General features: G+C 58.5%; 1 protein-coding gene across 5 annotated transcripts; it reads left to right on the forward strand.

Annotated features, from left to right (window-relative positions):
• LINGO3 (leucine rich repeat and Ig domain containing 3) lies at positions 1-25320 on the forward strand. Of its 5 annotated transcripts, none has more exons than XM_051810645.1 (3): positions 1-500; positions 12428-12531; positions 23451-25320. In XM_051810645.1, exon 3 carries the CDS (start codon positions 23483-23485, stop codon positions 25298-25300), a length of 1818 nt encoding a protein of 605 aa, XP_051666605.1. In that variant the 5' UTR covers positions 1-500; positions 12428-12531; positions 23451-23482; the 3' UTR covers positions 25301-25320. The 5 variants fall into 5 exon arrangements, with proteins under 5 accessions (XP_051666605.1, XP_051666604.1, XP_051666608.1 ...); XM_051810648.1 differs by lacking the exon at positions 1-500 and adding an exon at positions 1460-1522; XM_051810644.1 differs by lacking the exon at positions 12428-12531.
• The last annotated feature ends 648 nt before the right edge of the window (positions 25321-25968 follow it).

A 25968-nucleotide genomic window follows, 5' to 3' on the forward strand; every position in this document is an offset into this window, starting at 1 on the left:
CAGCAGGAGGCACCAGAAACCTCCAGGAGCAGAAGAGCTGGGCTGCAGCAAAGGATGGGAGTTGGGAGTGGAACCTGTAAGCTGGAAGAGCTTCACATTTCTCCTGACAACACCCTGCATGAATGGAGCTGATTCAGAGGAGAACATCTCATAGGAGAGCCCACCAACGTGGGGTTCAGGGCTGTGCCCTGCTCCTTCCCCCTGAGCCTTCCCTCAGTTTTCCATAAACCGGAGGAGATGCTGCCAAAACCCGCTGTCAGATGCAGCAAATGTCACTGAATGGCTCAGGTGGTTCTGTCACACAGCACAGCAAGGGCACAGGACACTCCACTCCAGCAGCCCAGGGACCAGCAACACTAAGGACCAAGCAGGGACAAGTGGAGAGGAGCAACAATTCCACCCTGGAAAGAAATCAGCCCCAAGGAGGGAATCAGCCCCTCTCATCCTCAAAGCCTAATTCACCAAATCCGGAGGAGAGCTCCGAGGAGGAATGGGCCATGGTGAGTGCTCTCTCCAGAGGTGGGCTGTGGGTGCTGCTGGGGGGCTCCAGGTTATTGTCCCGTGAGCCTGGCATCTCCCTGGCACTGGAGCCCACTGCGGGGGCACAAATGCAGGAGCCATGGCTGGGCTGGGGGCTGTGATTGTTCCCGGGGCTGTTCGTGCCCCAAATGCCCCAGTTTCCCAGTTGGAGTGGGGGAAATGGCTGTGTTGGTCCATAATCACCTCCACAGGGAGAGCAGCGAGGGGAGCGAGGGATGAGATGGCACCTGGACCCTGTCCCGGGGGGGCACAGGGCAGGGGGGATGCAGACGGGCTGCTGCGGGGCTGGGGCAGAGCGGGGGTATCCAGGGGGGCTGGAGTGGGGCTGGGGGAGCCCGGGCAGGGCGGTGTGGGGGTACCTGGGGGTGCTGGCACGGGCTGGGGGAAGCCCAGGCAGGGTGGCAGAGGGTACCTGTGGGTGCTGGTCCGGCATGGGAGCCCAGGCAGGGCGGTGTGGGGGTACCCGGGGGTGCTGGAATGGGACTGGGGGAGCCCAGAGAGAGGGGCCGGGGGGGACCCAGGGATGCTGGCGCGGTGCTGGGTGCCCCACGCAGGGTGGCACGGGGGTACCCGAGCGCGCTGACACGGGGTCGGGGGGCCCACCCAGGGCACTGCGGGGCTTGGGGACCCCCGTCTGTCCGGGGGGGACCCTTCCCCTTTGAGCGCGGCAAAGCGGGAAGCGGAGCCCGGAGCCCTTCCCTGCGTTCCTCCGCATCTCCCCCGGCCCCGATCCCGCATCTCCCCCGGCCCCGATCCCGCATCTCCCCCGGCCCCGTCCCCTCCCCCGGGCGGGGGGCGCGGGGGGGCGGCTCCAGCGCACGGGCGGACGCGGTTCGAGAGGCGCCGCCGCCGCCGCACCGCCCCCGGGGACGGGCCGGGGCCGGGCCGGGGTCCGTCCGGAGCCGCCGCCGCCGCCCCCGGGGCTGCGGCTCTGCCCGCGCCGCCGCCGCGCCATGGGCAGCCCCCGAGCGGCCCCCGAGCGGTGAGTGCGGGGTCCCGGGGACGGGAGGGGAGGGGGGTCGTGGCCGGGCCGCACACGTGGGTGACGGGGGTCACCCACCCACCTTCTTCTCGCCCTCCTCCGCCTGCCCCCGGCGCCTCCGGAGCGGCTCCGGGGGGATGCCCGGCTGTGCCCACCCGCCAGGCCCCTCCGCAGCCCCGGGCTGTGCCCCCGCGCAGGGTCGTACCGGGGGTCTCGGGGGTCTCGCTGCGGCGCGGGGGGGTCCAGCCCGCACCTGCCCTGCGCTCCCGGGGGTCCGGTACCCGCAGCCCCCCCGCCCGGCAGCGCCGGGGCCGCCGCTCGCAGCCCCTTTCCTGCCACAGCCGAGCGGGTCTGAGCATCGCCAGGCGTCGGGAAGGGTTTTCCCATCTCCTCTGGCTCCTGTTTCCCCCCCTCGGACGCTGCAGGTCCTCCTCGCCACCCCGGGGCCCTGCCTGCCCCTTCCCTCAGCATCCTGGATTTTAGGTCTAGGCGGATTCTCCTGTCAGAAATCCCAGGGCTGGTTTAACCGCGGATGTTACCGGGCTGTGTTTCTCGGGGAAATGGAGCAGGCAGCAAGCGCAGCATCCCTGGCTCCTATTGCCGTGCTGGAATAGCAGCCTTGCCTCTTCCCACTCCACAGCCAGAGTACTTTTGTGCCAGTTCCTTAATCCACTTGCAAAGCGGATTTGAGCTAAAACCTGACAAAAGGTGCTCCAAATCCCGTGGCGTTCGCGCAGGCAGCGACTGCAGGGGAGCAGCAGCTGCTCAGGTTCATGCCCAGCCTTACCCTGAGATGAGGGTTTGGGGAGGAGAAAAGAGCAACCAGGAGGGGAGAACGATGAGAGGAGCAGGCAGTGTGGATGTCAGACAGCTGGAGAGCAGATCAGTGCCGGGATCTGCAGCCTGGCAGCACCCAGAGCACAAACCCCTTCAGAGGAAAGAGCATCGGAGCCGGAGCGGGTGGACCCTGGAAATTGGCTGGAATTGGAGATGCTTGGTGGCCTGAGGAAGATCAGCCTGGGCCTCTCGGAGCTCCCAGTTGCTGTTTAGTGTCGTGGCTGGTCTCGACTGCCAGCGTGGTGCTGCTCTCGCCCTGTGGGACAGAGACCGTCCTGCCTGGAGCAGAGCACCCCAAAACCCAGGTCCAGCCCCATGGGGTGACACCATGGGAAAAACCTCGTGCAGAGAGGGAAAGTTCCTACAAACCTCTCAATCAAAACACCAGGAATTCAAGCCAAAAAGCCCGACAAGAGCAGAGTTGCCCAGCGGCTCCCAGAACAGCAGCTCAGTGTGACACAATCGTGTGTGTCCTTAAAGCCAGGGACAGATTCTGTTGCTGACCTTAAAAATGCAGGTGGTGAACCCTTTGACAACCCTTTGGTAAAGGGGGGGACCTTGAGGCTTTGCATCCCAAACCTCTGCCCTTTGCTGCTGCTTCCTCACCCCTTGTGCTGCAGGATGGAGACAGGAGAAGGTCCTGGCACTCCAGGGACATGGCAGGAAACGTGGGGCATGTCCTTTAAACAGGGGAATAATTCCAGATGAGTTGGGGAGCAGCCAGTTTGGCAGCCTGGGATTGATTTGCTTTAATTTGAGTCGATGTATTTATCATTGGCAGTCCTGTGGCTGAGGTGGAGGGGAGGGAGCGGAGCTGATGCTTCTTGCTGCTGGAGGACTGGCAGTGCCGGGTGAGTTGTGGCCAGAGCAGCTTTGGGAGGGGATTTCTAGTCACCCCAAGATTTCTCATGGTTTTCAGAGGTTGCAGAAATCCCACTTGGATGTCTAGGACCTTCCCCAAAGCCCTTGGTTTGGGAGCTGAGCTTGGGGGAAGATGCTCTCAAACACAGTGTCCAGCCTATAAAGCAGCCAGAGAAGCATTCCAAGAGCTGGGAGCAAACCTGTTCCCTCCAGTGTAGGGAAGCAGGAGGAAAAGCAGCTTCTGGACAGAGTTGGCTTAAAAATCAGTACATTTTGCTTTTATCCTGCCCTCTTGGGAGGAAGGAGCAAGAAGACCAGAGAAACAGGGTGGTTGTTTCATGTTTCGCCCCCCTTGGTGTTGGTGCCTGGGATGGGACGTGGCTGTGCCAGGGACTCGCTGTGGTGGCAGAGCCAGGGCAGATCCTGCCCCATCTCCCACTGCTGCCAGGCTCAGCCTTTCCCAGGGGATGATCCCTCGCTGAAGATAGCAGGGCCAGGGGCTTTTTTCCTATTTTATAGTGTTTAGAGCTCAGGAATGTCTGCTTTTATTAGCTGTGCTAATCCTGCAGCACCAGATAACTCATTCCTCCCTCCAAGGCCCAAACCTAATCACTGCACTTCCCTCCAGCAGCAGCACAGCCCCCAATTAAACCCTGCCCTCAAAGCCCGATGGCACAGACGGGCAAGGCGCTGTCTGCGAATGTGCTCGGCCTTTCAAGTCTTCAAATCCGTGTTTAATGGATTTTAAATTTTTTAAATTCTTTCAAACTGTTTCAAGTCTTTAAATTCATTGATCTTCCCCCCCTCCCCAGTTTCTGGTTGTCAGCTCACTCCCGTTTCCCACCGGGAGCAGGTGGTCCCTCTCTGCTCGGCAGCACGGGGAAGTGGAGCTGCCATAAGGCAGGAGGAGTTGGGCTGCTCCACGAGATGTGAGCAGTGTGGCTGCTGCGTTCCCATCCCCAGGATGGGAGTGAGCTGTTGCCGTAGCCCTGGAAATACCGTTGGGAATGTGGAGCACGTGGCCGGGAGCGTTTGGCGTGGGCAGCGGCAATTCCCGCGCCGCCGGCTCGCTGCACCGTGGGCAGCCCAGGTGGGATGCCTGTCACCAGCAACATCTCCCCGAGTCCCAAATCCCACATGTCAGAGTGAAGGGAAGCAGGAGCCAAGTGAGGCCATGCCTGAGCTTGTCCCCAGACACACAGACTCACCACGAGGCTGCAAAACCCCTCAACGTGCATCCCGTGCCTCAGTTTCCCTGCCTGTACATGGCTTAGTCTGGAGCCCTGGCTTTGTAGGTTGACACATTCTCTCAGACAGCCCAGCTCCTGCTGCCTGGGAGTGTCTGTGGCTGTAAATCCGGGATGGAATTGTCCGAGCAGGGTGGAAGGAGCATCACGGATCATCTCTCTGGTCTGTGGGTAGAACTGCAGCAGAGAGGGGCAGAAGGCGCTGCCACCAGAGCCCAAAGGGCCACTCTGGGAGTCCTGGGAAAGCACCAAAATGAACAGAGGAGGGCAGGAATGTTCAGAGCAGAGGTTTGAGAGGAGATGAAGGAATAAAACCCATGAGAGTGCTCGGAAATGCTGTGAGAGCTGTGCTGGCTCTGGCCGTGGGAGGGAGAGGGATTGGCTTCGGGTGTTATCCATGGACTTTTCTGGGAGGCTGTTGGGAAGTTTTTGTAGGGTTTACCTTGAAGCAGATCCTTCCACAAGGTTTGGCTCAGGGGATGTGGGAGTGAGGCTGGACCACAGCCTTGCTGGGCCACTGGCAATGGCCTGTGCTGGTTTCTCCTCTGGATCCCTTTGCCTGAGCTCGTGGTGCTTTAGGGTTGTGCTGGAACCTGGGGGTGCTCCAGGTCTGCAGGGTGGGCAGGACGTGGGGCCAGGACTGGTGTGGGTGGCAAGGCAAGGAAGTGACACTTGTCCGAGTGGGGAGCCCTCCCTGGTCCCTGGCAGAGGCTACCCTTCCCTCTTCTTCATGGAAAGCAGGGCAGGAGTAAAGTCATCCCAGCGTGGTTGAATAGCTGGGACTTGGGTGGATAATTTGGGCAGACTGCGAGGAACAGCTTCCCTGGAGATGAGCTGGAAAGCAAAGCCTGCCATGAAAGGTCTGGGCTGTGCTCCCCAGGCTATCACAGTGCCTTGGCATCCCCACAGGCACCCCATGGCCGGGATCCGGGGTGCCAGGCTGGGAGCAGGGGCAGCATCCATCCACCTCCCCGAGCAGCAAAGCCATCCCAGCACACGCCCTCCTCCTTCCCACACCTTCTGGCTCAGCCCAGCTCTTCTCTACCTTCTTCCCCCTGCATTTTTCATGCCACCAGCACGAGCTTGGCTGCAATTTGCAGCCCTATCCATCATGTGGGGTTGGTTTTTAGAGCTGTCCCAGCCTCACCGGCACGGACCTCGTTCAGCTCCTGATGTGCCAACCAAAATAGCAGCAGCCACAGACTGGAGTGGAGAGGAACAAGTGTCACTGACAATTAAAGTGACACAGCCCAGCATCAAGGTCTCTGAGGGTTTGTGCTTTATTAAGCAACAGTGAGTTCATGGGAAAGGACTTTCACTCAGAGCACTACAAGGAAAGAGAACCAAGGACTATATTTAGGCTCAGCCTGTGATGGGGGGACAGGCCCAGGCACTGCTGGAGGGGAGCTGGGCATCCTCAGCTCCCTGGCCCTGCTGAGCCTGGGGAACCTGAGTGGGATGCAGGGACCAGCAGATGGGTACAGGTCAGCTTTGGGATCACAGAATCCCACAATGGGACCTTAAAGCCCATCCCATCTCACCCCCTGCCATGGGCAGGGACACCTTCCACCAGCCCAGGTTGCTCCAAGCCCCGTCCAACCTGGCCTTGGACACTTCCAGGGATGGGGCAGCCACAGCTGCTCTGGGCAACCTGTGCCAGGGCCTGGGGAAGGTGCTGCAGAGGGACAACCCACAGCTGGAGAGCTGGAGGGTTCACCCCCCTGTGCAATGGCCTCTTCGGGGTCTTGCACACCCAGACCCAAGTGTGTGTGTGGAGTGGCTGGGAAAGCTCCTCTGAGCAGGATCCACCCTGCCTGGAACTTGTGTGGCATCATCCTGATGGGGGGTCCGTGACCCTGCCCAAGGCTGTGTGGCCCCTCACATGGTTCCCTCTCCCTAAAATGTGCTTTGGTGATGATGTGGGTTATTTAACAGATCAATGCTTTCTCTCTTTGCCTCAGGGTCTGCCTCTTCCCACCGCCCCCTCCTATTAAAAATTCATTGTTTCTCCAAGAGACTGTTGCTAGAGGGAGATGGGGAGAAATAAAGGAGGTTCTTGGAAAGGAGGAGGGAAAATATTTAATGGGAAGGGAATAGAGGAAAAATTTAAACCAAATATTGTTCCTCTGCCCCGTTTGCTGCCCTAGGTGCATTTGAGCACCTGCCAGGTCCCAGGGACCCTGATGTTCCCAGAAGGCTCAGGGAGGGTCATGGGGGACCTGGGATGAGCCTAGGAGGTGGGGATGGTCCTGTTCCTGCCTGGGGCTGAGGAACCTGCTGGCTTGGGAGCGTGGGGACGTTGTGGCTGTTTCCCACAGCAGGCACAGGAAGGAAGGAGCAGCGATAACGTGGACCTGGAGCAGGGCAGGGGGTGCACCTGAGCTCCAGCTCATCTCCCAGCCTTGGCATCTCCAGAAAAATCCCCCCAAGGCCCTGCTTGCTTTTCCTACTCAATTTGGCTGCTGTTTCAGTCCAGGTGGATGAGAGGGTTCATTTGTAGACTGAAATAATTGAGGAGGCCTTGATGGGCTGCACATGGTGGGACCACCTCATCTGGCCCTGTGGCACCAGGAGAGCCTGGGCTGGGACACAGAGTGGTCAGGCTGTGCTGGCCCTGGGGATGGACCATGGATGGATTGAGCAGGATTCAGGCAGGCTTGGGAAGGCCCTTTCCATCTTCAAAAGGCCTCATGAGCACAATCCTCGTGGTGCCCCTCACAGGTCAGCAGCAGAAGAGGTTTGCAGAGCAGGGGAACTAAAGTGGCTCTGGCTGAGGATCCAAACTCCATCAGCCACGTCCCCGTGGTGTAACACCTCACATCAGTGAGGGGGTTTGATTCCCCTCAGGGGCAGTGGGAGGTGTTGAGCTGAATGCCCAGAGCTGTGTCCTGGCTGCTGATTCCAACATGGTGCAGCAAACCACGAGGGTGGTTGGTGCTTCTGGCCTCTTTTTCCAGAGGGTCACCCAGTGTGACCTTCCCGGTGCTTGGGACAGCTGGACACCAACCCTTCAATATTGACAGAATGAGCTATTTTTGTATTTTTCCATTTAAATTGGAAGGAAAGTCCATCTGGTTCCCTTCGTGCTGCCAGGGGAAAAAGGCTGTTCTTGGGTCAGCTTTCCATGGGGCATCTCCTCACTGGAGACCCAGGGGAGGCCATGTGGCCAGGACCTCTGTCTGGTGCTGGGATGGAGCAGGGATCACATAATTAAACACTAATTAGGGATGGAAAACGAGCAGGACCCTGCAACTGCAAAGGGAAGGTGGAGTGACATAAATGAGATCGAAATTGTGACCTTTTTCAATAAGCAGGAATATTAACTAAGTGTGACTAATGGAGGGGGGATAATCCTTCCTCAGTCCTCGTGCCCGGGGCCGACGTGGAGCTGGAACCTTTGGGCTGCTCCCGAGGAACCAGAGCAGGTGGTGCTGGACAGCCCTGCCCGCCGTGCCCAGGGTGTCACTCCAGGAGTTACTGTGGAGCCTGGACCTTTTCCATCCCCAGTCCAGGGAGCAGTTGCCTTTCTTACCTTCAGGGTGTGTTTTATGCATCAAACACCAGCCTTGTGGCGAAGCAATTCCCGACAAATCCCGCTGGGATTTGGCACCGCTGCCTCTTGCCCTGCCTTGCTCAGCCCTGCACCAACATCTGGCAACCTCTGGAAAGCCAGGCCCGGGTTGTTTGATGTTGCAGTGACAGACAGAGTTGTGATCTGATGGGTCAGGCTCATCCCTCACCACACACCTCCCACCAAGGCTGCCAGGGTTTTTTCCGTGCCCTGAGGTTCCCTCTGGGTCAGGCTGTTGCTGCCCTGTGAGTTTTGGATCATCCCAGGCAGGGTTATCCCTGTCAGGGATCGCTCCATGCTGGACTGGGATCCTGTCCATGCTGGCTCCATCATGTGCCACTGGAGCCTGGCACAGCTGCCTCCATCCCAGTGACTTCCCTCTTTCCCAAGGCTCTTCAGAAACAGTTATTTTCCCCTTTGTTCCATCTTTTAACAGCTCTGCCTTATTTCTCTCTCCATTTCTCTCCCTGGGATTCTTTCTGGCTGTGCCCCCCCCCCCCAGAATCTGGGAAATGCCCTGTCCCTGCTGTGCTTTTTCCTCCTTCCCTGCTGTTTTTCCACATTTTGCTCTTTTGGGGGCCTGTTACTGGGAGAGGATCTCACCAAGGATTTCAGATGAGCAGCCCCTGACACCTCCTCGGTGATAACGTGTCACTTTTATTGTTCATATTCCAGTAACTAAAGGTCAAATGGAAGCTTGGCTGGCTGGGAAGTCTGACACTAATTACATTAATGAGCAAAAGTCTCTGGCTTTACTGCTCCCTGCTCCTGGATGCCAGGGCAGTGCAATGCTGGCTGGATCCTGGGCACTGTCAGGGGTGTTGAGGGACTCCTGGAATGTCCTGAGCTGGAAGGGACCCACAAGGATCATCAGCCCAACCCTGTCCCTGCCCAGGCCCAACCCTGCCCCTGTCCCTCAGAGCGTTGTCCAAACGCTCCTGGAGCTCTGGCAGCCTTGGGGCCGTGCCCACTGCCCTGGGGAGCCTGGGCAGTGCCCCAGCACCCTGTGGGGGAAGAACCTTTCCCTGAGATCCATCCCAACCCCCCTGGCACAGCTCCAGCCCTTCCCTGGGTCCTGTCCCTGGTCCCAGGACACACTGGTGACTCATATCCATCTTGCCACCAACCAGGACCCCCAGGACCCTTCCTGCAGCTCTCTGCAGTTTTGCTGCCTTGCCTGGAAGAGTTGATGTGTTCATCCCAAGGAATGCTCCTGCCTTAGAAGAGCTTGACTCAGCCATCCTGGTCTGGTCCTCTGGGAGTACAAGTTCTCTGCTGATTTCCAGCACACCTGGGCCTGTTTGGCTTTTGGCTTTGCTGCTGAATTTCTTCTTCAAGAGTCTCCCACACACAGAACTTTCCCTGGGAACTTGCTCTCTCCTCCATGGTGGTCCCATGTGGTTCCCAGGGGGGAGGAGACTCATCCCCTGGCTCCTCCACTGAGCAGCCTAGGAAGGAGTTAGAATACAGACTTTAAGAATATATTCCTTAAAATACAAGGCACAGGGGCCAGACAGTGGCAGCTGCCCTGGTGGGACAAACACGGGCAGAGCCAGGGAGCTGTGCTGGTGTCGGGGGTGGGACTGGAGGAGGTTTGAGCCACTTCACCCACGTGCTGGTGGGTCCCCTTTCACAGGGATTAAAGTGTATTTGCAGACAAAAACCCCGGAGGTAACATGAAACAGAGGTTGCTAAGTGACACAGGAGCTGCCAAAAACAAATGCCAAGACCATCAGCTGAGCCCCTGATTGTTCCCAGGGCTGGGAATGACGGGCTCACGTAACAAGCCAAGCCCAGGTGGTCTCTAAAGTGAGCTTGAATTCCAGCATTCCCAATGCTCAGACAGGTCTGGAAGCAAAGCCTCTCCATGCCTGGCTGCCTGCAGGGAGGGCAGGAGGGGCCAGGCAGTGCTGGGAGCTGGGCACGTTTGGCTTTACAGCAATTTGCCCTCAGCAGGTTTGCAGTAAACACATGAGTAGGTCCAGCTTGCCAGAATTTGGTTTAAATTTTGCTTTATCCATCCCCAGAGCTGGAGCCCAGCCACCAGGAGCAGCAGCTGAGCTGCTGTGTTGGGACTGTATTGAAGCCCTGAGTGGTGATGGCTCCGAGCATCGCCCGTGGTGCCTCCTGCACCCCCCTTGGAACACCAGAGCGTGGGAGGTCCCACCATGGCACTGCAGTGGGAAACAAACCCATTTCCTTCCCAACTGTCACGCTGCTCAGGCACTGGAGCAGCCCCACAGCAGCTGCCAGTGCCAGGTATCCCCAACAGATCTCTGTGCATCGTCCCTGTGGAGCTGGGATCCTTCTGGATCCCCTCGAGGCAAAATCCTTGGGGATATCAGTACACACAGGATGTCAGTACACACAGGATTTTAGTTCACACAGGATTTTAGTTCACATGGGATGTTAGTACCTACAGGATTTGAGTCCCCCACTGTAGTTGGTGGTGGTGCCACAAAGCTCCCCCAGAGGTGCTGAGGGCAGGCCAGGCTGTTCCTGGGTCGCTTCTCCACAGCAGGGCTTGGTTTGGGTCACTCCTGATGTTTTAGGTGTTGGGTGTGAGTTCCTCCTACCCATGTGTGCATCAGCCCCCTGTGCTGAGGAGAAGTGATCCTGCCTGTGATCTTGGGCTTTTCCCATCCTTCTGCCAGCCCTGGAGAACTCCCTGTCCCTGTTGTCCCAGTCCTGCCTCCTGCCATGGCCTCCAGTCTGGAGAGGTTGCTGCATCCCCTGGTTCCACCTGCAGACTCCAGCAAGTCCTGGGCAGGAGACTTTGGTTGTTAATAGGGGGGTTAGTGCTGCCCCTTTGGTGGGTGAATCCCTGCTGGAGTTCTATGCATCCCACGTGGAATGTGTGTTTGCGTCCCTGCCACTGACTGCCAGACAGGGCTCGGCGTGTCCCAGTGACACTGGGACCTTCTGGGAACTGGGAATGGGTGTTTGCCCTCCCAGGGAGGAGTCTGGGTCACACAGGCGGTGTGGACAAGAGGAAGGTTTTCTGGAGCAAGGAATGAGCTGGGATTGCCACTCCCTGGCTGAAGTCCTGCTGCCTCCCTCCCCCGGGGGCTGTGCAGGACCCCCGGCTTTGGGGTGGCAGGGAAGTGGAACCCTCCACGTGGTGTCTGCTCAGCTGAGACTGAGCTGGTGGGTTTTGGAGGGATCCCTCTGACTTTGGCTTTGGGGCAGTGATGCTTTCCTGGAGGAATTTTAGCTTTTCCAGAGTGCTGTGCACTCTCAGTTCTCCAGGAACCCCAAAAGTGAGGTTTCACCCACCCGAGAGCAGCACATGGATGGTGCTGGAGCTCTCAGAAGCACATGGGGATGGGGAGCACTCATCCTTCTGGGAACAGCTCTTGGCTCCAGGGATGCCCCTAAGGGGGTGTGAGCCCTGAGCCCCCAGGTCTGGCTGCCCTGCAGAGCCGGCTCCTCATTCCTCCACCGTTCCCAGCAAATCCCTACCTTGGAAAGCTCCTTTGGCTCAGGCTCCCAAGCCTCTCTCAGCAGGAATTATCTTCCCTGGCTGCTGCTGCTGCCCCTGGGGCAGAGACAGAGCAGGGGCAGAGACAAGTGGGGACCTGGAGTGGGGTCTTGAGGGGCCAGAGCAGCTGCTGAGCCAGAGCAGCAGCACCTCTGGGTGGGTGTGGCTGAGTCTGGGATATTTGTGGGTTGTTAACCAGGAGGAGCTGGATTTCCCTCCAGAAGAAGCTCCTTAAATTCCTTCTTTCTTTGTAACAGGCAAGTTAAACTTGATCCACAGAGCTCAAAATGCTTTAGTAAAACTGTAGCAAACCATTTGCCTGTAGGTTGGTCTTCAGCATCTGCTGCAAAAGTGTTGGGAGCATCTGTCGACCCCACAAAGTGCCCAGGGAGTGGACACAGGAGGGGGGGGTCTGGCCAGTGGCACTTCTGCTTCCAAATTTGGGTTGAATCCCCCTAAATGAGAGGACTCCTGAGGAGCTGGTGGGTGCCATCTCCTCGTGAAATCCCCACACGATTCCCAAAGAGCATTTGCTGTGTCTTCCCTTGGATCCAGCCAGAGCTGTCCACGGCAGTGCTGGGCTCGGACTCTCTCCTGGTTCCAGGAGGATCCTTCAGGGTACAAAGTGATACATAATGTTATATTTAGATAGAAAGATAGATAGATAGATAGATAGATAGACAGATAGATTAGATAGATAGATTAGATAAATGATAGATAGATAAAAACCCAGGCAAGCTGCAGTGGTGAGATCACCCATCAGGCTGGAGCAGCACTAAGGATGCTTCCCCTCTCTGGGAGGTGTCCATGTCCACATCCTTGGGCTTTGAGGGGATTTATTTGGGATTTCTGTGCTGGACGCTGTGGAAAGGTGATTCACAGTCATCTCCTTGTGCTGTTCTGTCCAGAGGAGCCAAGGCTGGCTGTGTGGGACCCTCTGCCATGTAACCCCCCCTGCTCTCCGATGTCTCAGCAGCCCCCGATGTCGGTGCGGCCCCGGACCTGCGGAACGGTGAGCGCTGCCCGGGGCTGGGGGTTGGGGGATCAGCATCACCCCTGCCCTGACACCCCACGGGGCTGGGACACCTGAAATCCAGCTCATTTCTAGCTCGTGGCCATCCCTGCTTGGTGGCATTACCCCCTCTTTGTCCCCACTGTCCTTTGCAGTGGGAGCTCCCAGCTGAGCCAGAGGTTTGTCCCATGCAGGAAAACTCCAGCCTGGTGCCCCCAAAACAAGCAAGAAATAACTCAAGTGGGGCTGTGATGTGAAGCTCAGGGGTGTTGAGCTCTGGTACTTGCCCCGAGGTTGGTGGCACGTGGCAATTAAGGGCACGGACTTCACATGATGGTGAAAGCAAAGACATTAATTATTTCAGTAAGCTTTTTATACCTTTTACACAATAGGCTGCAATTGTTCATTCAGGCCATGAGTCCTTGCTTCTAGCCACAATATTATAACATTTTTACCTACTGGCAACATTAATTCCTTTCATCCTTTGTTCAAGTTCCTCTTTCTGCCCTAGGGAACTGCTTCTCCTTACTTTTCCCATGGCTTCCATCCCAGCAGTGTGTGTCCATATTAGAAATCCCTACATTGGCAGGCAGCAGTGGGTCTCCAACCTTGGCCAAAGGGAGGACCCCAGACTCAGACACAGCAGGGTCTCCAGCCTGGGCCTCAGTTGGGACCCCAGCCTTGGCCTCAGTGGAGTTCCCAGCCTTGGCCGTGCCAGGGTGCGTGTGCAGCATCAGTTTGAGGAGCAGTGATTCGGGATTTGGGATTTGGGTGGGTTTCTTGGGATTTGGGAGTCCACCGGCTCCACCCTGAGGCTCTGGAGGCTTTGCCCTGGCTCTGCTGGCAAGGTGCTAGACAGGGAGTTAAACCATCCAGCCCTGCCATCCCCCTCCCCTCCCACCACGGAGAATTCTGACTTCGGGAACCTCCTGGGGCTGCACGTGGGAAAGGAGCTGCTCTCCTGGTCCCCCACGCAGCTGATCCCCTCGAGCTGTGGCTCTGGGCACTGACGCCAGCGTGTCTCGCTCCAAATGTCACCACTCCCTGTTGTCTGCAGCCTGGGGGAGGTGTGGGGGAGGCACAGCTGGGACCCCGGGGCTCCACTGCCCCCCCCCGAAATCTGAGCAGCGAGTCCAGGAGGGATCTGTGCTCTGCAGGGCTCAGGGAACACTGGGATGACTCCCCCATCCCCTTCCCGTCTCAGGGGTTATTCCAGGGGGGTTTGCACAGGCAGGATGGATGGGGCTGGATTGGGATGTCAGGCATTATCTCACCCTGTAATGGCATTTTGCTTTCGCTGCTTCCAGGATCGTAACTGGGATGGCAATAAAATCTCCAATGCAGCCGCTGGAGACAGGGCTTAAAAAACGCAGCCAGCCCAGCACTGGTGCCGAGCAGAGCTGGGAGGTGGAGGGAGGGCTGTCACTCCATGCTCCTCTTGCCTGGGATTCCCACTCCAAGCACAGTTTGGGGCTCCTGCTGTGCCCCCCTCGCCCCCCGCCCCCGCAGAGCTTTGCCTGCAGAGCCCCGAGCCGCCTTTCCCGAGGAGAGCTGAGCAGTCCTGCCAGGACCGCGTTGTTTTCCACCCACAGCTGCCTCTCCCTGCTGTCCTCAGAGCAGGCAGCTGCCTGTCAGTCTGGCCTGTCAGTCTGTCCATCTGCCCACAAGTCCAGTGGAATTAAAGCCTCTGGAATGATGGATCACCCTCGCAAGGTGTGGAGGCAGCAGCCCCGGGGACTCCAGGCTCCTGCTCCGGAGGAAAGCTGGGCTCTCTGCCATGCCAGGCACCCCTGCACCCCCTGCACCCCCATGGGTGATGGCACCCCATGGGGCTGAGCCCTCAGGAACAGGGTCCTTCCTGAGGCTCAAACCTGGAAATGGCTGTTGTTTTGTCCGTGAGCCTCAGAGAGTCTCAGAGCAGTGCCTGGCACACGGAGGTGCCACCACCACGAGGTTCAGGTGAGGGATTAGGAGGAGATTTTGCCACCAAAGGTCCAGCCCTGGTAGCAAGTGACAGCGATCATGGCATGATTTATGTGCCAGCCCCACGAGGGGCTCAGAAGCTGAACTTAACAAATGACCCGAGCTAACGAGGGCTGGCACGGCCGGCCGGGCACACAAACGAGGGTGTTCGCTGGGGCAAAGCCCGTGGGAGGCAGCTGGCACTCAGTGCCATGGAGTCATCATCCAGCAGCGTTGGAGGGCTCTGCTGGGCGCTGTTGGGCAGACTGGGATGGGGCTGGGCCGGGGCTGGGCCGGGGGTGGCTGCACGTGCGCCTTCCGAGCGCTCCGCACGCCCCCGAGCAGCGTCATCCATCAGCCTCTGAAAGGTGGCTAATTACAGCGTATGCTTTGCTGTTCCCACCATTAATCATCCTGCTCCAGCACTTCATTTATTATGGAGCTGCCTGGCTGGGAGCAGAAAAGGCACAGGGTCCCTCCATGAGACCAGGTGGCACCTTCTCCCCACTGCTCCCGAGCCCCTCTGGGTGATGTGCATTTAGGGACATTGTGGGGTGTCCCCAGCACAGCCTGTGCTCTGCCTGGGGATGTCCTGGTTGACCAGGCTCCGATATGTTCCCTCCATCCCTTTCCACATCATCCACGTTGGATTCAGTGCTCTCCTGCACCGAGGTTTTGCTCCCAGGGTGCTGCTCCCAGGCTGTGTTTTGGTGAGTGATGAGCTGGGAAAGCAGGAAGCAGGAGGGGGAGGCAGCTGCAGGGCAAGGAGCAAATTCCCCTCTCTCATGTAATGGTCTTTATTTGTGTCTCTGTGGGGGCAGGAGCCCTTGGCAGGAGCGTGGCCCTGTTTTCCAAGATGTTCTGCTTGTAGCTGGGATGTGTCTGTGCCCGACTGTCCCATCTGTGCTGCCAGGGCTGGGGGGGGGCTCATGTACTGTAAATCTCTCAGCAGCATTGTGGTGTGGGCTCTAAAACTGAGATGGCAGGAGGACAGTTCCCAGGGGCTCAGGTTCCCCATCCCTACTCATGGGCTGAGAAGAAACCTGAATATGGGCAAACCTTGGGCTCCAGCTAAGTTTGGACGGGCATCTTTTGGCTTGGATGGGGACCTGTTGGCTCAGATGGGGACCTGTTGGTTCAGGTGGGGACCTGTTGGCTCAGGTGGGGACCTGTTGGCTCAGGTGGGGCCCTTACAAAGCCCAGAGCCCCTGGGCTGTATCCTGCCCTTGGGTGGGAGAGGAGGAAGGTGGTTTTACAGTGGAGGCCTCCCGGACTTGGGATATCAGCTCGTTGCTGGGTGGGTGCTCAGGGACAAGGACATCCTGGGGGCTGTGGCCAGGAACTGGTGCTGGTGGCAGACTGGGGTGGTCCTGGGGGTCTGGGCTGTCAGCCCACATTTGCCTTCCAGACCCTCCTCATCCTGCCCATGATATTAATGGGCTTCTGCAAATCAGAAGTTCTCACTGTGCAGAAGGGACTTGGCTGGGAATCCTCACAAAAATAATTCCTGGTGTCCATGTGGGGACAGGTTCCTCTCCAGCATTTTTGATGTGGAGCAGCTCAGTGGCAGTGAAGTGTTTGGGCTGCAGGTGGAGAGGGGGAGTCGAGCTCAGCCTTTGCTCCTGCGTGGTCCAGCAGGTGCTGAACCTGCTGAGATCCAGGTCAGGTTCAGTCTCAGCCACCATTTCCCAGTAGCAGATCCAGGTCTGACTGGTGGTTCAATCCAACTGCTTGGGTGGAAATAAGTCCAGCACCCATTTGTCCTGCTCCCCCTTCCGTCCTTTTAGAGGAGTTATTCACCTTGGTAGAGAAATAAAGATGCTCCTGGAATATTAAACAGCTCCCCAAAGCCCCTGGTGCTGATGAGTGGCTTCTGCACCTCGTGCCTGGTACATGCAGTGACCTTTCAGAAATGTTGTACGTTGTGGTCGTATCTAAATGTCTTCTCTCCTGGGAGCATCTTGTGGAGATAGAGATTCAGACATGATGTCTATCAAGAAGAAAAGCAGATTGTGGCCAATCTGTGGCTGCCTGCACAGTATTGCCTGGGCCACGTGCTCAGGAATCATAAGGTTGTCTCTAAAAATAAGCAGTGGCTTCTTTGGAGTCGTCTCCCTGGTGTCTCAGCTCATTGGGGAATCCTCGGCCCCGGGTGTCCGCGGCGTTTTGCGAGGGCTGGGAGTTTCCACGGGGGAGGGAAGTGGAGAGTGGAGTGTCCTGTGGACTCGGGGTGGGATCCTGGGGTGGGAGGATGGCTCCCTGAAGGCACCAGCCATGGAGTTTGTGGGCTGGGAAGGTAAATCCTGCAGAGCTGGGAGCTGGCACAGCCACTGCTCCGGCCCCAAGACCTGGGGCTGCTGAGCAGGAGGAGCTGCAGGAGATGCAGCAGCTGCCAGCCACCAAAATAACTCCCTTCTGGAGAAGCTTTTCATGTTCTCAAGCCCTTAAGGCACACCTGGGGACACTGCAGTGACCCAGCAGAGCCTGTCTCCTGCACACACGGCTCCTTTCACGCTTTCTCTCCCCATTTCTGCACATTGTCAGGAAAATCTGTTGCTGTTTGAACAGCCTCGAGAGGGACACGAGGATGACTGTGGTCCCAGCCCCACTGCTGGGCTCTAACATGGCTGTTGGGGACAGTCACTTGGCCACCTGATGCCTTGAGGACCCTCAGGCCACTTGCAGGTCCTGCAGGGTGGAGGGACCCATCACAGGGATCCTGCTGGATGGGGGACCACAGGGGCCCTGCTGGGTGCCCCCCAACCCCTGAGGTTGCCCCAGTGCCCACCCAGCCCCTCAGCTGTCCCTCTGTTCCCCCAGCTCTGCCCTCCTGCCTGCCCAGCCCGGCTCTGCTGGCAAAGGGACTGACCCAGAAAAAACAGCGCCGAGGGCGGCAGAGCCCAGAGAATTTGTTTCCCAGCCAGCCTCTGATGGGATTAGGAATAACTCTCTACTGGATAATTCTCCATTAGGGCTGGTGATTGATTTTCTTCCTTCTTACCCCCAGCTCTCTCCTCCTCTCCCTGTTTCAGCTGCATTATTCTCATGCTTGGTTTGCTAATTGCCTGATCACCAGAGCCTGGCGTGGGCACATCCCTGGCCTGCTTTGACCCTCAGAGTTCCCTGCCTTTTTGTTTATGTCTCAGCGCTGATTTAATCTCCTCCACGCCCCAGAATGAGCTGGGATGTTTCTGCTGCCCGACACAGAGGGAGGAGCCTGCTGGTGTCACCTCAGGAGCCAGGGAAGGTCCTGGAGATGCCCCTTCAGCTCCTCCCCGTCACCTCCATCCTCTCCATCCCCCCACGTCTTTTCTGGTTTTTTCCAAGCTCAGTGTGGCCACAAACCCACTGGTTCTGCAGACTTGAGGTAAAAATAAAGAATGAAATGAAATAAAGCTGCAGGAGCCACAGATTTGGTTTTAGGGGTGGCACAGGTCACCTCTGGTCCTCATTGCAGTGTCTCTGCCATGAGCTGCAGCAGTGGCTGGAAAGGCATGGTTTGGATCCCTGACTTCACATTTGGGCATAAAACTGCTCTGTCAGGTCTAAAAAAGACCAAAAAGTCCCCCCAGGGATCCCCATCAGCCCGTGGTGCCACAAGTCAACGTCAGTAGCGTCACCACCAAGAGCTGAGGACGAAGCAGACTCCCTGGGGACCCCGTGTTTCTGCCTTTTCAGCCCCAAAACCACATGGGGGGCTGTGTTTCTGCTGGCTGTTGCAAGGTGTCATTGAGGGCTCGAGGTTTCCTGGCAGGGAGGAAGGAGCAGACGTCTGGACATGCTTTGGCACAGCACTGGGGACAGTTCACAGGGGCTCGGCCTCCCCATCCCTACTCATGGGCTGGGAAGAAACCTGAGTACAGGCAAAGCTTGGGCTCCAGCCTGGTTTGGATGGGCACCTTTTGGCTTGGATGGGCACCTTAGGCTTGTATGGGGTGCTCTGCAAAGCCCAGAGCCAGCAAATGTCTGGACAGACTTTGGCAGAGCCCTGGGAACTCCTCGTCCAGTCTCAAGGAGCTCTGGCTGCCCTGAGCCCTGTGCAGGGCCTGGGGCCAGGGTTCAGCCTGGCACCCACCTCTGGCAGTGCCTGGCATCAGGGGGCCCATCCTCTGCCCCAAGCCCCCGCCAGCAGCTCCAGGAGGTTGGAGTCCCAGACAAGCCATCGAGCCCACTGGGTGCAGCCCTGGTCCTACTCCTAATCCTATTCCTACTCCTAATCCTATTCCTACTCCTAATCCTATTCCTGTTCCTAGTCCTATTCCTATTCCTACTCCTATTCCTATTCCTGTACCTATTCCTACTCCTATTCCTATTCCTACTCCTATTCCTATTTCTGTACCTATTCCTACTCCTACTCCTATTCCTATTCCTGTTCCTAGTCCTATTCCTACTCCTAATCCTATTCCTACTCCTAATCCTATTCCTACTCCTATTCCTATTCCTGTTCCTAGTCCTATTCCTACTCCTACTCCTATTCCTGATAATCCGGGTCTCATTTAGGTCACACCCTGGGGTTGGGGAGCAGAGGGATCTCATGCTGAGGGTGAGTTCAGAACTCTCCCCCAGTCCTGGCAGCTGTAAATGAGCTGGGGAAGCACTGAGCTGCTTCCACAGGGATTTCTGGATGCTCCATCCCCCCCCAGGCCCAGCCCAAACCCCCTCCCCGGGGCTGGCAGTGTCTGTGAGGGGGCTGGCACAGCCAGGCCAGGGTTGGCACTGGCTCCCCTGGCTGGGAGCTGGGTGTGGGCTGGGGACAGCAGCCAGGGAGCGAGGGTGGCACAGGGACAGGGCTGGCTGCCGGCAGTGCCCAGGGTGTTTCCAGCAGCACTTGGCTGCTGTTGGTGTTTGTAGGAGCCTTTTCCTGTCTCGTGCCAAATTTGGGACATGCTGGCACTGGCATGAGTCGTTGGCACTGGCACCTGTGTGTCAGGGCTGGGATCATCCCCCCCGTTGGGCTTTTGAGCACTTGCTGCCCCATTTTCTCCTTCCCTACTTAGGGATCTCCATCCTCCCCGGGGTCCCCAGGCATGGAAAGATGCAGCAGCATCCCATAAACTGAGCCTGGGTGCCTCTGCCTGCCCCCACCCCAGGAAGGGGGTACCCCAGGCCTGGAGCAACACTGGTGGGATTTGGGAAGGAGAAGGTCTCAGCAGGAACATTTGCATCCTGCTGGAAGCATAAAACAAGGCATTGCTTTGCCTGAGGTGTTTGTGCTCAGGAGATGTCCGAGCAGGGGAACCTGGAAATGTCACCCTGGGCTGATTTTGTGGCCTTTGTTCAGAAAAAGGGAGAAATGGCAGCGGGGGAGCAGCTGCTCTTGGAGGAGTTGATGGTGCTGAGCACGTGCTAGCAGAGCAGGAGCAGTCTGAAGGAGGTGGAAGGGACTGTGCTGCCTCCTCTGGTCTGGGAACAGGTGGGGAGAGGAGCAAAATCCCACCTGCAGGAATCGTGGAATCCCAGAATAATCAGAATAAAGTTGGAAGGGACCTTAAAGCCCGTCCAGCTCCACCCCCTGCCATGGGCAGGGACACCTTCCCCTATCCCAGGGTGCTCCAAGCCCTGTCCAGCCTGGCCTTGGACACTTCCAGGGGTGGGGTGGGATGGGAATCAGTTCCCACAGAATGGCACTTACCAACCCAAACCATTCCATGATTCTGTGATCATCCAAGAACCAGTTCCTCCATGCTGCTGGGACAGAATGGGCTCGGAGGCCACACATCCTGCTGGGGAAGGAGGCAGGGAGGGAGGGATGGGCTCTTCCAGGGGCTCACAAGCTGCCGAAGTGTCTCTGCTCTGGTTCCTGCCATCCAGCCCCTCAGCCCCAGGCTCTGCTGGCTCTGTGCCCCAGCCCTGCGTGCAGCAGGCGTGTGTTATTTTTAAAAACAAATTAAATGAGGAGAAGAGCCTCTATCTAGGCCTTGCACTGGAGGCTTAATTGGCCTGCCCCCCCCCCGGGAGCAGGCGAGCCCGGGACTATCGCAGTAACGAGCTATTAATAAACAACCCGGCTTGGACCGGGGGCCCAGGGGTCACTGCAGGGGACTGGGGGTCTCTGCAGCTGGGGCAGCTCCTGCAGGGTGTCCTGGGCTGGCAGAGACCTGCAGAGACAGAGCCAACCTTGACTCCTGAGCTCGTATGGCCCTGGATTTGCCAGGAGGGGCTCACCCAGTACCTGTTAATCCCCTCTGTGGCGTTTGCTGAGGGTGTTGGGGCTGTGCCCAGCTCCACCAGAGCACCCACGGGTGCCAGGGCAGCCAGCAACAGCAACAACAAATGTTCCTGTTCCTCCTCCTGGGCTGGAGTTGTCCTCCTCCCAGGTAAAACTGCGAGAGCCATCGCCCACCTCCACAGCTGTCGGCACAGTGTTAGAGTTCCCACTGTTTTATGGATAACCAGGCAGTGACTGTCCATCCAACCCAGCAGGAATAGGTAAAACCACCCAAACAGAGGGCAGATAACTCCAGCAGCCAGGATTCCTGCCCCTGCAGTGGGGGTGCCTGGACCAAACATGGGACAGGGGTTGCCAGGGTGGCTGCAGAGCAGGAAGGTGAGCCTGGGGCTGCGGCTCCCGCTGCCCATCTGCCAGGGAAAACAACTCCAGCAGCTCCATACCTTTGCTTAGAGGCTCGGGTGGCCGCAGTAGTAACCAAAAGTGGAGTCGGGTTACCCGGGGCTCATTCATAATGAACACGGGGCAGAGCTGGGCTGTGCTCGGCTGCCTCTGGCAGGGAGGGGAAGGGCAGAAACCCCCAGCCCCTGGCAGGGAGTGATGGGGGGCACAGTGGGGGAGACCTTCAGCCTGGCAGAGGCACCTGGGCACGTTTATTTATTTCAATAGAACAAAGAAGTGTCCCAATAAACTGGGGAGGTTTTTCCCTGTGGGTTTGCCGGTCGTGGTTGGTCACATCCTGCCCGAGCAGGAGCAGAGCCTTGAGAACCAGGAGGACCCAGAGCCAGCTCAGGTTCCTGGGGCCACCAACCAGCACAGAGTGGCTCCTGGCACTGGAAGGCAGAGGTTGCCAAGCAGCTCCAGCCACATCCCCGGGGGCATTTGGGGACCCCCAGTTGGATGGGGGGGTTGAGTGCAAGGAGTGAATCTGAGCAGTGCTGGGGAGAGGGGAAGGAGGGGCAGGGGCAGCAGGGGGGTTTCCAGTCCCACCCCACTGTCCCCAGCAAGGGAAGCCAGTGCTGTTAAATCCCCTCCCTGTGGTTGTGTGAAACGGTGACGCTTCTCTGTTGGTTTGAGTTCGTTGGAAGAAAAAGGGAAGTGTGGCAAAATTAAGACGTGCACCAAAAAAAAAGAGTCATAAAATGATAGAATAGAATCGCTGAGGGTGGGAGATCCCTCTGAGATCATCGAGTCCAACTGTTACCCCAGCACTGCCAAGGCCACCACTTGTCCCTCAGCCCCCCATGTCCATAAAAGATAATCTCCCGGGTTCCAAAATTGCACCAGGGAATGGGTTTATTGCCAGAAATTGCTCTGCTTGGGTAATGGGATCAGGGCAGGAAATCAGCCATGGAGATTGCATACTTCCTCTGCGAGCACAGAGAGGATCAGTAATCCTCCTCAGCTCCCCAAGGCTGTTCCCAAGTGCCTTGGGCAATGCTTTTGGGCAATGAGGACATGCAGAGGCACCAAGATGGATTTGAACATGCAGCCACACCACGATGGCCTTGAGCAGCCACAGATGTCACATCCTCCCCGCGTCCTGCTGAGCGATGGACACATTTGGGGGCCCTGATGTGCCCAGAGGGACAGAAGGGAGCATGTGAGGGAGGCTTGGGCTTGGTCTAGTGCTCCCCAGAGCCACAGCTTGGGCCTCCCTGAAGGGCTGGACCCAGCCTGGCTGCCCCGGGGGGCTGCACACCAGTTTGTCCCAGTGCTGTGGGAGTGATGGGACAAAGCCCCCCATACTGGGGGGAGTCAATGCCCCACTCACTGCACCTCTGTGGGGGTGGCTGGAGGTACCCCAGCATTCCCTTGCCAGACCCAAAAACACCCCACGGTGCCCCGACCGAGCAGCTCTGCCACTTAATTAGGTTAATGACCGTGTTTTGTTAAGGAGAGGCGGCTGAGGTGTTTGCTGCGGCGCTGGGAGATGCCTTTCCAGGCAGCCCGGCAGATTTGGGGCACGGGGTGGGAAAGGGGAAGCAAAGAAAAGGGAAAGCGGCGGCCAAGTGCTAATCCCTGGAAAGGGGGGCAGCGGGGGCACCGCGGCGTTAATCCCTCGGCGCAAAGATTGTGCCCGCGGCCGCCTTATTCCCCCCCGAGGGGGAAAGGGGTGTGGGGACAAGGGCCAGTCCCTACGTGCGACACCAAACGTCCCCGGTCCTGCGGGACCGCGCAGAGCCCGGGGCTGGGATTTGGGGCTTCCGAAAAGGCCCGTCCGAAGGTGGCCGGTGCTGGGCTTAGGAGGGAGAGAGGGGGCTTGGATTTGGGCCGCTGGATGAGAGGAGGGGACGGGGCATCCCACCCGTGTCACGAGTTTGCAAGGCCTCTGCCGGCATCTCTTTGATCCTGCACTGCCCGGGGGGTCTGTGCTGTCCCGGGGTGCTCTTTGCTCCTACACTGCCCCGAGGGTCTGTCCCCCCATCATACCGGGGTGCTCACAGTCCCCTGTGCCCGTGTGTGCTCCATCAGGGGAACAGAGCGGGGCGAGCCGGGGGCAGAGGCCAAGCTGTGGGTCTGCAGCTGTGGCTCCTCTGGCAAACCTCTCCCCTGCCTCCATTTCCCTGTTCTCCTGACAGGGTGTGCACAGTGAGGCTCATTTACCCCAGGTTTGCACAGGGCATGATCACCGAGTCACACGCTGGGTGCTGAGAAAAGGATCTGGAGGGTTTCCTGGGGGAATTGGGACCTTATCAGCCCATGGGCCATGGTCTGAGGACCACATGGGGGACCTGGGACCATAGGACTCTTAGCCTGCACTGACTCCACATGTCTCCCCTGGCAGGCTCCCAGGCGGATGGTAGTGAGCCCCTAGAGATGCTCCACACAATGACATGTTGGCTCCCAGTCCTGGCCCTGCACGTGGTCCTGCTGAGCCCCCCGTGGGTGGGATCCTGCCCCGCCCGCTGTGAGTGCGCCCCACACCTCAAATCCGTGGTGTGCCACCGCAAGCGCCTCACCTCCATCCCCGAGGGCATCCCCACCGAGACCAGGATCCTGGAGCTCAACAAGAACCGCATCCGCTGCCTCAACCCCGGGGACCTGTCCCCGTACCCACTGCTGGAGGAGCTGGATTTCAGCGAGAACATCATCTCCAATGTGGAGCCCGGAGCCTTCAGCAACCTGTTCAACCTGCAGACCCTGCGGCTGCGGGGGAACCAGCTCAAGCTCATCCCCCCCGGGGTCTTCACCAAGCTGACCAACCTCACCCTCCTGGACATCAGCGAGAACAAGCTTGTCATCCTGCTGGACTACATGTTCCAGGACCTGCGGAACCTGAAGAGCCTGGAGGTGGGTGACAATGACCTGGTGTACATCTCCCAGCGTGCCTTCTCGGGGCTGCTGGGCCTGGAGCAGCTGACCATCGAGAAGTGCAACCTGACCTCCATCTCGGCCGAGTCGCTCTCCTACCTCCAGAACCTGGAGGTGCTGCGGCTCCGCCACCTCAGCATCTCTGCGCTGGAGGACCAGAACTTCAAGAAGCTCTACAACCTCCTGCAGCTGGAGATCGACAACTGGCCGCTGCTGGAAGAGGTCTCCCCCACCAGCTTCCAGGGACTGAACCTTACCTCGCTCTCCATCACCTACACCAACATCACGGCCGTGCCCGCCGCCGCCTTGAGGAACCTGGTGTACCTGCGGTACCTCAACCTGTCCTACAACCCCATTAGCACTGTGCTGAAGGGCTCCTTTAAGGACCTCATCCGGCTCCAGGAGCTCCACATCGTGGGTGCCCTCCTGGTGTCCGTGGAGCCGCAGGCTTTCTCCGGCCTGAGACAGATCCGGCTGCTCAACCTCTCCAGCAACTTCCTGTCCACGCTGGAGGAGAGCACCTTCCACTCGGTCAACACGCTGGAGACGCTGCGGGTGGACAGGAACCCCCTGGCCTGCGACTGCCGCCTCCTCTGGGTCCTGCAGCGGCGCAAGACGCTCAACTTCGACGGGCAGCAGCCCATGTGCTCCTCCCCGCCCGAGATCCAGGGCAACGCCCTGCGGGACTTCCCGGACTCAGTGCTCTTCGAGTACTTCACCTGCCAGAAGCCCAAGATCCGGGATCGGAAGCTGCAGCACGTGACGGCGCGGGAGGGCCAGTCCGTGTCCTTCCTGTGCCGGGCGGACGGGGAGCCCGACCCCTCCATCGCCTGGGTGTCCCCCCAGCACCGCATGATCACCACGCGCAGCACGGGCAGGGCCACGGTGCTGCCCGGGGGCACCCTGGAGATCCGCTTCGCCCAGGTGCAGGACAGCGGCACCTACATCTGCATCGCCAGCAACGCCGGCGGCAACGACACCTACTTCGCCACGCTGACGGTGAAGGGGCGCCCGGCCGACGGCGCCCACCGCGCCAACCGCACCCTGTACCTCAGCGACTTCAACGACACCTTCCACAACGACACCCAGGTCTTCTTGAAGTTTACCTTGGACCTCAAGACCATCCTGGTCTCCACGGCCATGGGCTGCATCACCTTCCTGGGCGTGGTGCTCTTCTGCTTCCTCCTGCTCTTCGTGTGGAGCCGCGGCCGGGGGCAGCACAAGAACAACTTCTCCGTGGAGTATTCCTTCCGCAAGGTGGACGGGCCCACCACCACCACGGGCCAGGGAGGGGCCAGGAAGTTCAACATGAAGATGATCTGAGGCTCTCCTGGAGGAGAAGCGTTGTCTGCTGCCCGGCCCCGGGCGCGGCCACAGCGGGACAGGGCCGGGAGGGGTGTGGGAGCACCGGTGACATCCCGGGGCTGGCGGTGGGACGGGGCTGGAGACACACCAGAGGTGCCACAGGCCAGCAGGGGCGGAACTGGGTGGACCTCAGGGTCGGGGAGGGATGACCCCAGTGTCCCAGCCCTGCGGGGCCCTCGGTGAGCCCTCGGCTCAGGGGCCATCCCAGCTCCAGGGGCTCCCAATGTAGCCGGAATTTTTGCTACCAACTATGCATTTCTCGAGCCAAAAGATCAGCAGCGTTTGGGCCCAGGAAAAAAAACACTTCCTGGTTTTTTTCCCCCTCTCCCTTTTTTTTTAAGAGACTCTTCAGAAAACTTTCCTGGTGGTTGTTTATGGTTCTTTTCTTGGTGTTGGTGGGTTTTTTGGTCCAATGATTATTTTTTTTTTAATGAATTTCCAAGAGAAAAGTCTTCCGGGGCGATGTGGGACTGGGGGCTCCGGGGGCGGTTGTGCCAAGCCAGGGTGTCTCTTCCAGCCCCTTGGCAAGGACAGACCCACCAGGGCACAGCTGTGCCTTGAGAGTTTCCCATCTGTCGGTTTAAGATGCAGCGTCTGCCAACGCAGGAGTCTGGGGATGCTCCTGC

Source organism: Manacus candei, unplaced genomic scaffold, assembly GCF_025592945.1.
Source record: "Manacus candei isolate 608988 ecotype Guabito, Panama unplaced genomic scaffold, ASM2559294v1 h1tg000078l, whole genome shotgun sequence".
In the NCBI taxonomy this organism is placed as follows: Eukaryota; Metazoa; Chordata; class Aves; order Passeriformes; family Pipridae; genus Manacus; species Manacus candei.